Here is a 15,240-nt window from a genome sequence, read left to right on the forward strand (position 1 = left end):
GTATTTCATGTATCTTAGGTTGTACTGGTTCATAGACAAGCTGACTTTTAAAATATGATTTATGAGAGGGGAGGGTGTAGCTCAAGCAGTAGAGCGCATGCTTAGCATGCTCGAGGTCCTGGGTTCGATCCCTGGCACTTCCTCTAAAAAAAATAAATAAACAAATAAACTTAATTACCTCCACCTGCCAAAAAAAATTGCTTAAAGTATGACTTATGGAACACACACACACACACACACACACAGTATGCTATGTTGTAAAGGATAATGGTAACTTGTACTAGTGTTAAAATCCTGGTTCCTACAGCTCTGATTCCTTATTGTACTCATTCCTGGAGAAAGAAGGGTGCATGGAGATACGTGTGTTTGTGTGTAAAAAAAAAAAAAAATTGAAGGGAAAAAACCTTACTCTGTCAGGAACGTCCTCACAATTATTTTTAATTTCGGCAGTTCCTAATGCAGCCAGTGGAAATGACCTTAGTGGAAGAGAAGATATAAGCTTGTACAACAGAGAAGCAGACAACAAAGAAGTCTTCAGATGATCTTAAAAGGGGAAATCCTGGATATGCCTCAGAGATTCAGTCTCCAAAGTGTCTTCAGATGTAAACATGGTCACAGAAGCTACTCTTCCATGGACAAGGCTCTGGGCCCCGTGGAAAGAGTTTCCTGGTCAGAGCAGAGTCTTTCCTCTCTCATTCAATCTACATTCAAACATCCATAAATGCACACACGCACATGCACAGCAGCACATGCACACACAACCACCATCCACATGTTTCCTTTTGAGAACAAACCTAGATGTGGTCATCAGTAAGGCAACAATTAAACAAAACCCCACAAATGTCACATACTTAGGCAAGGAAGGAGACTACACTGTTTTTCTTGCCATATCACACAATCAACATTGGGTTGACCCACATGACTCTACCAATATTTGACTGTTTGACTTACAAAATTGACAATTTGGCACAGTTCAACCTAATACTGATAGAGTCACTACTATCTGCAGGACCCATAAGGTTACATATACTTGATGTGCTACCTCCACAAAATGACAGTCAGGTGACAATGATACAAAGTGAAACTTTTATGATAATTTCACAAAAGTCTGAGAAAGAATAATGTGGAAGGATGCTTTAAGACAATGTGTTTGCAGGGGCAGGAAGTCAAATAATACATCAACACTGGATACACACAATTCAAAAGACATTTATTCCTTGTCCTCAAGCACCTACAATTTACTTGGGAAGATATAATGCATGAAAAAACTCACACATAAGGCTGTTATATAATAATCACTTGGAGCAGATAAACTGGCACCAAAAATATCAAACAGCACATGTCCTTAGAGTTTAAATAGTGTAACTCTCTTTTTTAGGGGGAAGGATTAGATTGATTGATTGATTTTAATGGAGGTACCAGGGATTGAACTCAGGACCTCGTGCATGCTACGTATGCACTCTGCTACTGAGCTGTACCCTCTCCACCTTAAATAGTGTAACTCTCTTACTAAAACAAAAACCAAAAATCTCATGCTGAAAAAGGTTAGTATTATAATATACCAAAGGTTTCCCTCCTAACTAGAGTCATGTTAAAAAAAAGTTTAAATCTTCAAAAACATTTAAAGTGCTCCACTAATTTAAATATTGCATAGAGGTCGAGGAGGGTTAAGGCCACATAAATGTCACTGGATTTCACAAATGAACAAAGATGGACCCCAAAAATCCCAGAGGGATTAAATATTTAAGTAAAAAGGCCTCTGGATAAACAGACAGGCTGACAGTATGTGCTTATAATCATCTCCTCCCAAAACCCAACAAAAATGACAATAAAGGGGAAAAAAAGGTAGGAACATATTAGGACAAAAACAGGAGAGGCATTATTAATGAATGAGAGAGTTCAATACATTTTACAGAAGCAGAAGATAGAAGAATGGAAACAATTCAGCAGAATCAAGAGAAGTACATTTTAAAACTGCCTGACTCACAGACATAGAAAACAAACTTATGGTTACCAGGGGGGAAAGGGGTGAGAAGGGATAAATTTGGAGTTCAAGATTTGCAGATACTGACTGGTATATATAAAATAGATAAATAAGTTTATACTGTATAGCACAGGGAACTATATTCAGTATCTTGTAGTAGCTCATGGTGAAAAAGAATATGAAAATGAATACATGTATATTCATGTATGACTGAAGCATTGTGCTGTACACCAGAAATTGACACAACATTGTAAACTGACTATATTCCAATAAGAAAAAAGTAAAATAAATAAATAAATAAAAGTGCCTGTACAGGGCAACCAATGAAAATGCAGCCAATTCTCACTGCACAATCACACACACACACACACACACACACACACACACACACACACTGTCTAGCTTAGAACCTGGTTCTACCAAGTACTGCAGAAAGTGAGGATAAAGTACAACACTGACAACGGGGGACAGTTTGAAAGCCTGGGATTATAGAATAGATGAGCCTTCAACATTGGCAAGGAAAGACCCAGGCTGACAGCTCTGTATCAGGCCTAGAAGAAAATCAGCCCAGATTACAGCAGAAGGGCAGAGGCTCCAAAGGTGGGGGAGGGGTCCTTCAGTTGGAGAAAATAATTACACTATATGATATACTGAACCTTTGACAATAATAGTAATAGGCATTTGACAGATCTGATAAAGCAGGAACAAACAATTCTAAATAGTTCATAGAAAAATAAGCAAATGGAAAAAAAAGGCTATTATTAACTCTAGGGAAACAAAAAGCAGTATGAAAAATGTAATCCTCAGATAAGACTTCAAAAATATTTTAAACTTCAGCTCGTCAAAGGGCACCATTAAGAATGTAAAAAGGCAAGCCACTTTCTGGGAGAAAATATTTGTAAAACGTCTGTCTGACAAAGGACACATATCCTGAATACATAAAGAACTTCTAGAAACCAATAAGAAAATAAGCAACTCAAAAAAAAAACACATAGGCAAGAGACTTTGTCAGACACTTTGCAAAAGAAGATATCAAAATAACCAATAAATACATGAAAAGATGCTCATCAGGGGAATGATGGTAAAGGAATTAAAAACATATAAATATAAAACAGATGAACAGGAGAGGCACGAGGGATGACAATGTCCTATAACTTGATCTGAGCAGTAGCTATGCAGATATCCATACACACAAAAATTCACCAAGTTGAATACTTAAGATTTATGTACTTTAGTCAATAAAAATTACACTTTAATTTTTTTAAATATCATCCTTAGCGATCAGCAATTTTTGCTATAAATATTTTGGGGGATATAGAAGCAGAAGGGTGAATGCAAGAGAGCTAAATCTTTACCTATATTTACCAAACATGAAAAGATAGATCGAAAAGTAGTTTTGAGGGGAGGAGGATATAGCTCAAATGGTACAGTGCATGCCTAGCATTCACGAGGTCCTGCGTTCAATCCCCAGTATCTCCTCTAAATAATAAATAAGTAAAACCTAATTACCTCCCCCAATCAAAGAAAAGAAGAAGTAGTTTTAGGTATATTTTTGAGAGACATTATGGTTAATAACAGCTGCCTCTGGAGAAACAAGACTGGAGGCTGAGAAGAGCAGGGACAGGGGACTGCTATTTTTCATAATAAGCCTTTTACTAGTATTTGATTTTTAAAATCTGTGCATGTATTAATCTGATAGAAAATTTTATTGAATATTAAATTTTAAATTATTAACTATGTGATTATTTATGTAAACATGGAACAGAGAAGGCCATTTAAGTAAGCCTCAGTGGATGCCTTTTATTTGGCCAGCACAACACCCGCTCCCACCTCCACCATCAGTCCATATGGTCTGGGGAAATTTCTCCACCCCAGCTTCAGCAGAGGCCTGTGATTCAGGCCCAAGCCAACCCACGGTCCTGGCCCTTGGCCAGAGATTGTTTTTCTTCCAGGGGTAGGCACAAGCCCCCATCTGGGCCAATGAGGGCTGCACTGTGGATTTCTCTGCAAATGGTGACATGCTCTTGGCTCAGCTGCTAGTGACCATCTTGCCACCAAAAGAGAAGAGCTTGCCCCAGAATGGGGCTGACAGGATGGGCAGCAGAGCCAAGAGCTGAGAAGACACCTGAGCCCTCATGTCTGGGGTTGGGCCCCTGGTTCCATGCAGGCCCACAGTTTATCCACCCCTGCCCTTTTCATAATTAGAAGAGGCAGTATCAGGTCATGAGGAAGCACTGGACTGCTTGGGTTCAAACTTCGGCTTTACTACGTACTGTGTGACCTTGGGCATGTCACTTAACATCTTCTTCATCTATAAAATAGGGGTAATAATAGTACTGGCCTCATAGAATGAAATGAGTTAACACATATAACACACACACATACAAATACTTATGTGTATATATATATATATATGAATGTATATGTTCATAGTTTAATTCAAATATATATACATATATTAAAATCGCATTTAAATATATTCTTGAAAGAACCATATTTTTATTTTCAATAATCAAATCCCTTTTTTGACTTAAGCCAGTGTGAACTGAGTCTTCTGGTAAGTGACAGGATCTGAACTCACTCAACAACCAACGGAGAAACCAGGTAAAACCAATCGATAGATTTAAGTGAATATATACATAACATAAACCTAATATAAACATGAATATGCCCTTTAGCAGAAAGAAACCCTCAAACAATTAAAAAGTAAACAGAAAAGGAAGGAATAATGTTTGTAACCTTTGGGATTGATGAAGTTTCTGCCCTTACAAATAGCAAGATGGAGATGCTACATAAAATGGGCAGAAATATAAACACACAATTTGCAGATGAAAAAAATAAGAGTGAAAAAAATAATGTTCGGTTTTTAAAAACCAAATCAGTGAAATAAATAGGAACTAATTTTTTTCCAATGATGTACCCCAAGAGTGTTTTAATTTTTATTAGCTGGTCTTGTCAAATGTTTCATGGACTGCTGGTGAGAATGTAAATTGATACAACCTTTCCAAAAGGCGGTCTAGCTCTAATTAAAATAAGCTTACCTTTGACACCATCATTCTTCTAGGAATTTATCTAAGGAGATACTTAAAAGTGTGGGGGAACATTTTCCCTGTAAGTTTTCTTACTGATTTGCAGTTATATTCAGAAACAGTGGGAACTGAATGTCCAAAAATCAGGGATTCATTAAAATCCAGACATTCCAATACTGTTCAGTCACTAAAAATGGTGATGGAAAATATGTACACGTAGTGAAGAATCTTCATGATTATTATATGAAATAAACAGGTTACAAAGCCACATAGGATAAGCCTGTTTTCATTGTATAAATATAAACATACACATAAGGAAACAAAATCTAGCAGGATACACATCAAATGACTGTGAAAGCTCTGGGTGGTAGAATTTATGAGGGTCCAAATTTGTGAGTGGGTTTTCCCCCCTTATATGTGTATTTCATTCTTTCTTCAATGAACCTTTACAGGCTTTCAATAATAATATTGTATTTTATAATAATAAATGTATTTTAGGTTCATAGAAAGCCATCAAGTTACCTCTACAAGTAGTTTCAGTCATGTGTTTGAAACCAAAATGCATGCACGCTGTTAGGTGGAGCACAGATGATGAGAAAGTCAAGGGAGCGGGCTCTCTTTTGAGAAAATTCGGTGGTAAAAACAAGGAACAAAGGGTCTCAAGAACATACGTGGCACAGAGTGACTGCAAGGGAGTGTCTGGAGAAGAGGAAGAGATGGAAGATGCAGAGAGAAAGAATCATCAGGAGAGATGTCTAAACCTGCAACAGCAACACACTGCTTTCCATCCTCCACCGGCTCCTGCCCGGGCTCGGCTGGGCTGCCTTACCTGGATTCTTCTGTGTCCTTTTCCCATAGTGCTGCGCAGGCTCAGGGAGGGCCCAGAACTCACCCAAGGGCAGAGCCCATGCTCTCAGCCTCTTGGTGTCTTAACCCCCTAAACTCGGCACAATAGACACTTTTCATCAGCAGCTTTCCCCAGGGAAGAAAATAGGACCCTTGAAGCCCTGTACAAGCCTCCCCCCGATGGCTGCTCCCACAGAAGAGTAACCACTATCCACAACTATTATCATAATACACCCTTGACCTTAATCATGAAAAAGTGAGTTTTCAACACTTCATAAGGGCTTGAATGCTCTGTAAGTCAGATTACATTTTCTTTTCATTTATTTTTGGCATATTAACAGCTGGTGACCTAGATTAAGAAATAATTTAATATGTCAAAAGGCTGACTTTATCACTATATTCCTTCACAGATGGAAAGTGGATTCAATGAAAAGCCTCAGACTGAAGATTCAAGTAATTACTTGGAAAGAGGGGGAGGAATACCTACGAGTGGGTACTGTGAAGTATGGGAAAATGATGACAAAACCTGGCCAGGATCCCAGCAGACCCTGACTACTTTCTGGACAAGTAGCCAGGAACTGGAAGAGCAGCAGGAAGCCTTGCTAATTTAGCTGCTGAAGGAGCAACAGGGGGAGGATCACGTTGGTCCAGGATGAGCTTGGGTAGATATTAAAAGAAATACAATCCTCTTACTGCAGTGAGAGGATGCATGTGTGGTGGGAGGGACTAGAGGCAGTCACGGAGCCTCTGGCCATGGGGACAGGCAAAAGGATCAGTGCCCCCTTTTGCTCAGTTGCTCAGGGTCAGTGGGAACTGGGGGGCAGCCTGAGCCTGGGTCCAAAGAGGGAAATTCACTGTCACGGCGAGCAACGCGCCAAACTGACTTCCAGTAAAACAGGAAAATGCTTAACATCCAGAATTCTAGGGACAGCAAATACTTCCACGTGAAAAAGAACACAGTTCAACTGACACAAACCACAGGGCACATTAGCTGGTGTTCTTTTTCAAGTGCAATGCTTAAGCGACAGTGTGAATGTCCTTTGCCCGGGACACAAATGAAGACCTCAGTGCTGGCAAGGTCTTGATGACAAGTATTTGTCAGGGAAGCCAGGCATGCCCATTGCCTGGTACAGCACCTCTCCAACCGCTCCAGGCTGTGTTTTTATGGACCTAGGATTCATTTGTGCCCACCTCTGGGAGAGAAAAATAAATGGCAGTGACCAATTTACTGAGGGGCTTGTAAAACACCAGGGAACACAATCCGTACAATATAATTCTTTTTAATGCAATAAAACACCCTCCTCTGTGCAGAAATGTGCAGAAAACTGTTAGGTTCAAGTCATATTTATCTTTGACCTTCCAGAGAAGGGCACTGGCGTCAAAAGGGACACACATACAGAGAGACCCCCCCTCAAATAAGACAGTGGAAAAAAGAGCGTGTATCTAGATTTCTGTTTTGAACTCCAGGATTCACTCCCCAGTACTGTATTAAAGCCGTTGGATTTTCTCCATCAGCCTTCTTGATCCAAAGAGATTTGTGGGGTAGCTTCTGTGCTAAATCTCTCATTTCTGCTGCACCCAAGTAGCCAGGAAATCCCGCCGGAGGAAGGAGAGCCGCCGCAACCTCCCGCCCGGACCCGCGGGCCGCGTCCCTGCCCGCCGCCTGCCCGCGCGCGGGGAGCGGGCGCCGGGAGGGAGATGCGCTCCGCTTCGGGAGCCGCGGGCGACCCGCCGCACCTGCCGCTCCTGGTGCCCGGCTCCCGCCCCGGAGAGCGGGGAGCGCGGCCGGCCGCGTGCGGGACGAGGGAGCGGGAAGACCCGGGCAGACCCTGAGGCGCTGGGGACACGGTCCGCGCGCCCCCGGCGCTCCCGCCTCCCGGCCGGGTCCCCGCAGCGCCGGGTGCCGCTTTGCTGCAGTGGCTGCGGCGGAGAGGCAGGGCGTCCCCCGCGACCCCGGCCCCGGCCCCGGCCCGGCCTCCTGCGCTCCCCGGGCCGGCTCGGCCCTCCCCGCCGCGGCCCCGCCACCTGCCCCGTCGCCCTCCGCCCGCTGCTGACCTTTTCCTGCGCGCGGTTGAGTCGCTTCTGGACGTTCTTGGCGAAGATGCCCGTCTTGATGTCAGCCATGGCTGCAGGTCCGCGGAGGCTGCGAGGAGCGGAGCGGGCGGCGGGCCGGTGGCGGTGAGGAGGAGCCGGAGAGGAGGAGGAGCGGGAGACCAGGAGGAGGAGGAGGAGCGGGAGACGAGGAGCGGGAGCAGTTTTAGTGGCGCGGAGCAGCCGAGCGCCGGGAGGGGTGAGGGGGGTGCGCGGCGGCGGGGACCCGCTTAAAGCGACAGAGCGAAGGCGGGATGCGCCAGGCCTGGCAGTGACACGAGGCGGGGTGGCGAGCACGAGAGAGGGAAGAAGCCAGAAGTCAAAATGCCCGGGTTGTGCCCACGGTGATGGAGAGGAGCCTGGAGGAGAAAGGGAACAGAACTGAGCAGCAGCCCCAGGGCCCAAGGCGGCTCTGGGGTTCTTTTAGGGCGGAGTTTGGGCTGGGGGAGGGGGAGGGGGCCCATTTCTTTCCCTCAAAACAGAGAAGATGGAGAGAGAGAAGGGGGGGCCCTGGGAATGTGGACTTGGAGCAGCGCTGAAGTGGAAAGGGGTGGGGCTGGTCTCCCAGGAGGACCTGCTGGACCATCCCCTGGGCAGAGAGCGCACCCCTAGATTATCTGTGGGTTCTGCAAGAACGCCTGGGCCTCGCCCTGCCCTCCGGAGGCTCGCAGCCTCACGAGGGGGAAAACTGACTGGAAAACTGAGCCCAGGCAGGCGTTAGAGCTGCGGCACAGGCAGCGAGAGAGGAGAGGAGGGAGGGCCCAGTGCTGGCACTTGTATGAACTTCAAGACAAGACTTGGGGCGAGGGCGGGAGGCCCTTTGCCGAGAACCCTCGGCTCCTTTAAGGCAGGGGCTGTGCTTTGGCGATCTCCGTGATCCCTGCGCAGAGCGGAGACCCCGGCACAGGCCCATCCCGGAAGCGGTGTAGGAAGAGCCGTGTCCTTTACTGCCTCACACCCGCAGGGAGAGATCCGGGCCTCCTAACCTTTCGCTTCTTCCCCACCTTATGGCAACTTTCACAGGCATGCACCATCCTCAGGATACTTAGCAGAAGTAAGAATAATAGGGGTAAATCAAACTGTTCATATTCAGTTCTTTCTGAGAGTTCGAGAAGAGTAAGGCGGGTGGCCCAGCAAACGGGCCAGAAGTGAATCAGGCACCTGAATCCTGTGAATCCGAGAGAGCATCTCACTGCATCTCTGGAGTAGACTGTCACCTTGGCAGCCCCCAGTGAACTGCCCCTTGGTATCCACTCCTAGCGTAGTCCCCTCACCTTGATTTTAGAAGGCGCTGTGACTGACTTTTACCAGTAAGATATGGCGGAAGTACACCTACGCCTTGAGAAGCCAGGCAGGTTTTGCACTCACTCCGAGGAGCCCTGTGATACCTTGCAGAGAGGTTCAGCTACCCTGCTGTAAAGCCCCTTGGAGAGGCCATCTGAAAAGGGAGAAGCACTAGATTATTTGGTCTGGGAGCAAGGCCCGGTTATCCCTGAATCCCGGCTGAGACCAGCCTCCAGCTACACACTGGCTGGATGCAGCCACACAAATAATGATCAGCAAAACCAGCAGAAGAACCGCCCAGCGCATCCTAGCCAAGAGAGTGGAATGATGGGCAAACAAAATGATACTTGTTTTGAGCCAGTAACTTTTGTGATGGTTCCATTACCGAAATACCCAGTCTATTCACTTGGCTCTTATTTTCTTAGGATGACAATGCACCCGTTTGCCCAGGTATGAAGGTGCTTCCAGGACACAGGACTCTTAGTGCTAAAACCAGGTAAGTCCTGGGTAAATTGCTGAGTTGGTCACCCTACTTCCAACATCCCAGGTAAACAGGAGTTTACTTCCGAGCAAAGTAAGAGAAACTTGATTCCTCTCTTGCTCAACATTCAGCAGAAAAGACTGCTCAGAAGCCAGGAATTTGAGTCAGTTCTGTAAAACAAAGGGCTTCTGAACCTTCACCCTGCTTCGCAATCTTGGCCATGAGAATACAAGCCTAAGAATGTTGGAATATACCAGAACATTCTGGAGCATATCAGTCCATGGTCACTCTTATACTGTGAGCTCCAGAGCCCCCTCTGTTCCCTTGCTGGACCTGGCTACAGCCCCCATTGCAGAGTCACTGCCCTCTTTCTGACAAACAAGAGACAGAGTTCCAAGCAGTGGGTTTATCTTTTCTCTGCTTCCTTAGAGCCCAGGCCATTCATTTCCTCTGTATCAGCTCTTCTCTCTCCTGGCAGTTATTCCCCCACTGATTTTTGGAACACAATGAATATTTTTTGAAAATGGTTAACTTTTCTTATCATCCAGATGCCCAAATCTAGAGCTGTAATGTGGGTGGAAAGGGAAGCTTGTCATTTCTTGATAATTCTATTTGGAATACATGCTGAGCATACTGAAAATTTATGTGCAAACTATTATCAAATTCACCCATATCCATTTTCAGGTTGCCATGTGGCTCTTATTCTGGCCACTCTGGACTATTCATGAAGCACTTTAGTTGGTACTTATTAGGTGCTCTGTAAATATTTGTTGAAAAAGATGCAGCCATGCACGAGACTGCATTCTTAGCTCATAATTCTGCAATAATGCTAGTGGAAGAGGGATGGGAATAGGGGACCCCAACCAAAATGATGTTTTGTCCTTAGGATAATTTTTTATTGAAATGTAGTTGATTTACAATGTTGTGTTAGTTTCAGGTATACAGCAAAGTGATTCTGTTACACATATATATTTATCTGTTCTTTTTAGATTCTTTCTCATTATAGGTTATTACAAGATACTGAATATAGTTCCCTGTGCTATACAGTATGAACTTATTGTTTATCTATCATATATATATGTTAGTGTCTGCAAATCACAAACTCAAAATTTATCCCTTCCCACTTCCTTCCCTCCCTGGTAGCCATAAGTTTGTTTTCTATGCCTGTGAGTCTGTTTCTGTTTTGTAAATAAGATCATTTGGCTTTTTTTTTTTTTAGATTCCACATGTAAGTGATATCATATGGTATTTTTCTTTCTCTTTCTGGCTTACGTCTCCTAGAATGACAATCTCTGGGTCCATCCATGTTGTTGCAAATGGCATTTTTATGGCTGAGTAGTATTCCATTGTATGTATTTACCACAACTTCTTTATCCAGTCATCTGTCAATGGACGTTTAGGTTGTTTCCATGTCTTGGCTATTGTAAATTGTGCTGCTATGAACATTGGGGTGCAGGTGTCTTTTCAAATTAGAGTTTTTTCCAGACATATGTCCAGGAGTCGGATTGCTGAATCATATGGTAAATCTGTTTTAAATTTTTTTAAGGAATCTTCATTCTGTTTTCCATAATGGCTGCACCAAGGTACATTCCTACCAATAGTGTAGGAGGGTTCCCTTTTCTCCACACCATTTTGTTTATTCATTTTATTTATTGTTTGTGGATTTTAAATGATAGTCATTTGACTGGTAGGAGGTGATATCTCATTGTAGTTTTGATCTGCATTTCTCTGATAATTAGCAATATTGAGCATTTTTTCATGTGCCTATTGACCATTGGTATATCCTCATTGGAGAATTGCTTGTTTAGGTCTTCTGCCCATTTTTGGGTTGGGTTGTTGCAAATATTTTCTCTCATTCCATTGGTTGTCTTTTGGGTTTGTTTTTCTTGCAAAAGCTTTAAAGTTTAATTAGGTCTCATTTGTTTGTTTTTGCTTTTATTTGTATTGCTTGGGTAGACTTCCCTAGGAGAACATTACTAAGATTTATGTCAGAGAATGTTTTGCCTGTGTTTTCTTCTAAGAGGTTTATAGTATCTTGTCTTATGTGCATGTATTTAAGCCATTTTGAGTTTATTTTTGTGTGTGGTGTGAGGGAGTGTTCTAACTTCATTGATTTACACATGGCTATCCAGTTTTCCCAATACCACTTGCTGAAGAGACTGTCTTTCCTCCATTGTATATTCTTATCTCCTTTGTTGAAGATTAATTGACCATATGTATGGGTTTATTTCTGGGCTCTCTATTCTGTTCCACTGATTCATCTGTCTGTTTTTGTGCCAATACCATGCTGTAGCTTTATCTGAAGACTTGAAAGGTTATTCCTCCAGCTTCATTCTTTTTCTTCAATATTGCTTTGGCAGTTCTGGGTCTTTTGTGGTTCCATATAAATTTCAGAATTATTTGTTCTAGTTCTGTGAAAAATGTCATGAGTAATTTGACAGGGACAAGATCCATGCGTTTGTGTGTATTTCCTTCATGCCCAACACCACTGGGCCCTCCCACCAACATTCCTTGACTGTGTCTTTTCCACATAGTGTCATCCGTTTTTCCCCTCAGTCAGTCAAGGAATAACATGGCCTTTTCAGTTCCATGTAGATGTCACTATGAATGAAAAGTAACCCCAACTCTCTCATTTCAGGGACAAGCTTAGGTATCAAATTATATTTAATGATTATTCAGGTAAGGGTTACCCAGCCTTAAAAAGCATTCTAACTTCAACCCCAGATCTTCATCTGAACGCGGCAGAATTCCTGAATTAATTCCTACTCCCAGTTCACCTTCCTTCCTTCTAAATAGCACTTCAAATTGGTTGATAAGTCAAAAATATGATTATGACAGGTTTTGGTAATTTGTAATAGTCCCAGAATTGTCACTATATTATCACAAAACTCATTTTCCAGATGTTTTAATGATACAGAAGTTTATTTTTGCCTATATTTATATCTTGTAAGTCCCATTTAGACCCTTAGGGAAGGAGATTTCTAGATCCAGTTTTTACCTGTCTACCTCTTTGCTAACACGCATATGAGTTAAAATATATACTATATACCCTCATTAGCTACAGCTTCTTTGCATCATTATACAGATAATTAAGGAGCCATTCCATTTAAACACTTGGTGGAATCTAACTGGAATTTTGGCCCCATACAAATTATGACTAATGCTTATACTTGCCTCTTTGTTTAAAGACTCAGACAAAAATTTTATTGTTTCTCACAAATGTTGAAAGAGCAGTGAAAGGAGGATGTGCTGTAAAAAAATGTTTTTTGACTGATCATCTTGTAGATTGCAGGTGAAAACACCCAACTTTTCCAAGCCAACTATTTTACATTTAAGTTCCACATATATTTTTTACTAAATTGCATGGCTATGCTTTTCCTTTCCTAATTTAACCAAATCTAAAAATAAAAACCTCCTAACTCTATTAATAATGCATCACTAATGTATCCCAAAATACTGCACAGGAGGCAAGAGCTTTGTTTTAATAGTCTGAGCCATCGGCCACTAAGGAAAACAATAACATCGTATTAAATTGCCTAATAACTTTAAAGCATTTCAACACCATCTGTGATGCCTTTATGCAAAATAGATGCAAAACAACTTCTATACCCCATGACAAATTGCTTGAACATCATTTAATGGCTTACAAGCCAATTGAGAGGTCAGGGAGCAAAACAAAATAGAAATTCCAATTAGCCACAACTCTTTCTGAAGAAAGGGACAAGTCCCTGCAAATATTTTAAGTTATTTCCTATCCACAAACAAGCTATAAAAATTCCACGTGCAATGTGGGAAACAGCACATTTGTTGGGGCTACAGAGAGCACCCTCTTAATTGCTTGTATAGCTGGACTGTTTTATTGGGAAGTTTTCCAGCTTGGACAAACCCCAGCTTTGTCGCATTGTTCTACTTCAGAACCTCTTAACAAGTGCTTAACTTTGTCATGTGTTGACCCAAGACCCTTTTAGTTCAAGGAACTTATTTTTTATTAAATTTGTCCATGTTTATATTTTACATGAATATAGCTATGCACATGCACCCGTCTTTGGCTGCATAACTGCTCCCCGACCTTCACCCCATCTTTTGCCGCCCCCCCACCTCTCTGCCGACATAGTAGAGGTATTCCCTTGGACCACGGGATCCCCCACCACAGTGTCCCTCCACTCCAAGCCCACGCTTCCATCAAAGCCCTGGCTAATGAGGCCAAGCCAAGGTCCTGGTATGATGTTACACGCAAGAAGCCTAGACTCAGCACTGTATCCTCTTCCCTGGCAGTACAGCCTCCTTCTTCTCCAGAGACCACACCTTCTGCCTGTTCTTGCTACCTAGTCCAAGCCCATACTGCTCACTGCACGACAGGCCAAGAAATCAAGAGACGAGGCATCAGGGCAGGAATAGCGACTTCATTAGGAAAGCCAGCAGACCAGGAAGATGGTGTGCTAGTGTCCCAAAGAATCACCTTGCCCAGATTTCGATACTAGATTCTTTTATAGAACAAAGAGGGAGAGGTGAGGAGGTAAAGTAGAAAAGGTGATAAGTTGTTGCAAATATGTCCTGGTTCCGGCCAGAGTCCAGAGGGAATGTGTTAATTTCTTCTTTCCTGCAGCCGATCACAAATAGGCCTGGTCAGGGTGTTTCCTGTGAGCTTAAACAGAGGTATTTTAGCTTAACACTTAGGCATGGGAGGCAGGGTTCCCGGAGACGGGCCATCATGTCTACTTTAAGCTATAGGCAGCATCGCTTCAGTGATTAACGTGTAGCAAAAGCAATAGCATACAAAGGTTAAAGTAAAAGAAATAGATCCAGTATGGAGTCAGACTGGTTCTTCCCCATTGCATTCTCACATCTGAAATTCCCTCACTGTCTCTACTTTTCTTCTCTAAGACCTCCAACAGGCTACTGCCGAGAGCCATCTCCAAGGAATCAAGTAAGTTGGGTGGTGATGTTAGAAACAGTGACTATCAGTCTGACTTTCTGTGTTACTGCAGTAGTTCAGCATTATTGGGCTTAGATCAGCTTCAGGAAGCTAGTCTGGGACACATTTGTCATAGACTGAATTGTGTCCCTGTGATATTGTGACTTATAATAAATACTGTTCGGTATTTGTCCCTGTTCTTGCACAGAGCTCCCCATACCCTTGCAATTTCCCCAGTGATTAGAACAATAAAGGTGCTTTTTTGCTATTTCTGAGAAAGCCCCTTTCAATCATACCTGAGTGTATGTTAATGAGGTGAATTTTGGAAAGGTCTCAGGGATGAGGGTTCCTTGCCAGGGGAACCAACATGGTGATTAAAAGGTTGGAACTTTCATCCCCACTCCTGTTTCACCCCACTACTCCTCACATCCCCGACCTCTATGGAGAGGAGAGGGGCTGGAGATTGAGTTTAATCACGGATGGCCAATGATTGAATCAACCATGCCTATGCAATGAAGCCTCCATAAAAAAACCAAAAGGATGAGATTCAGAGAACTTCCGGTTAGTGAACATGTGGTGATGTGGGGAGAGTGGTGCCTGGGGGCGGCAC

At 43.1% G+C, this 15,240-nt stretch overlaps 1 protein-coding gene across 2 annotated transcripts in view; it reads right to left on the bottom strand.

The window, feature by feature from the left end:
• AMPH (amphiphysin) overlaps positions 1 to 8,301 on the bottom strand; it is a 156,284-nt gene extending 147,983 nt beyond the window's left edge. Inside the window, exon 1 of one of the 2 annotated variants that reach the window (XM_006198527.4) lies at positions 7,915 to 8,301. In XM_006198527.4, coding sequence (XP_006198589.2) covers positions 7,915 to 7,983 — 69 coding nt within the window. In that variant the 5' untranslated portion in view covers positions 7,984 to 8,301. The remainder of the gene's footprint in view (positions 1 to 7,914) is intronic. The other variant, XM_072965232.1, reaches the window with a different exon arrangement.
• Positions 8,302 to 15,240: the final 6,939 nt, after the last annotated feature.

Source organism: Vicugna pacos, chromosome 7 (genome assembly GCF_048564905.1).
Source record: "Vicugna pacos chromosome 7, VicPac4, whole genome shotgun sequence".
NCBI classification, from domain to species: Eukaryota; Metazoa; Chordata; class Mammalia; order Artiodactyla; family Camelidae; genus Vicugna; species Vicugna pacos.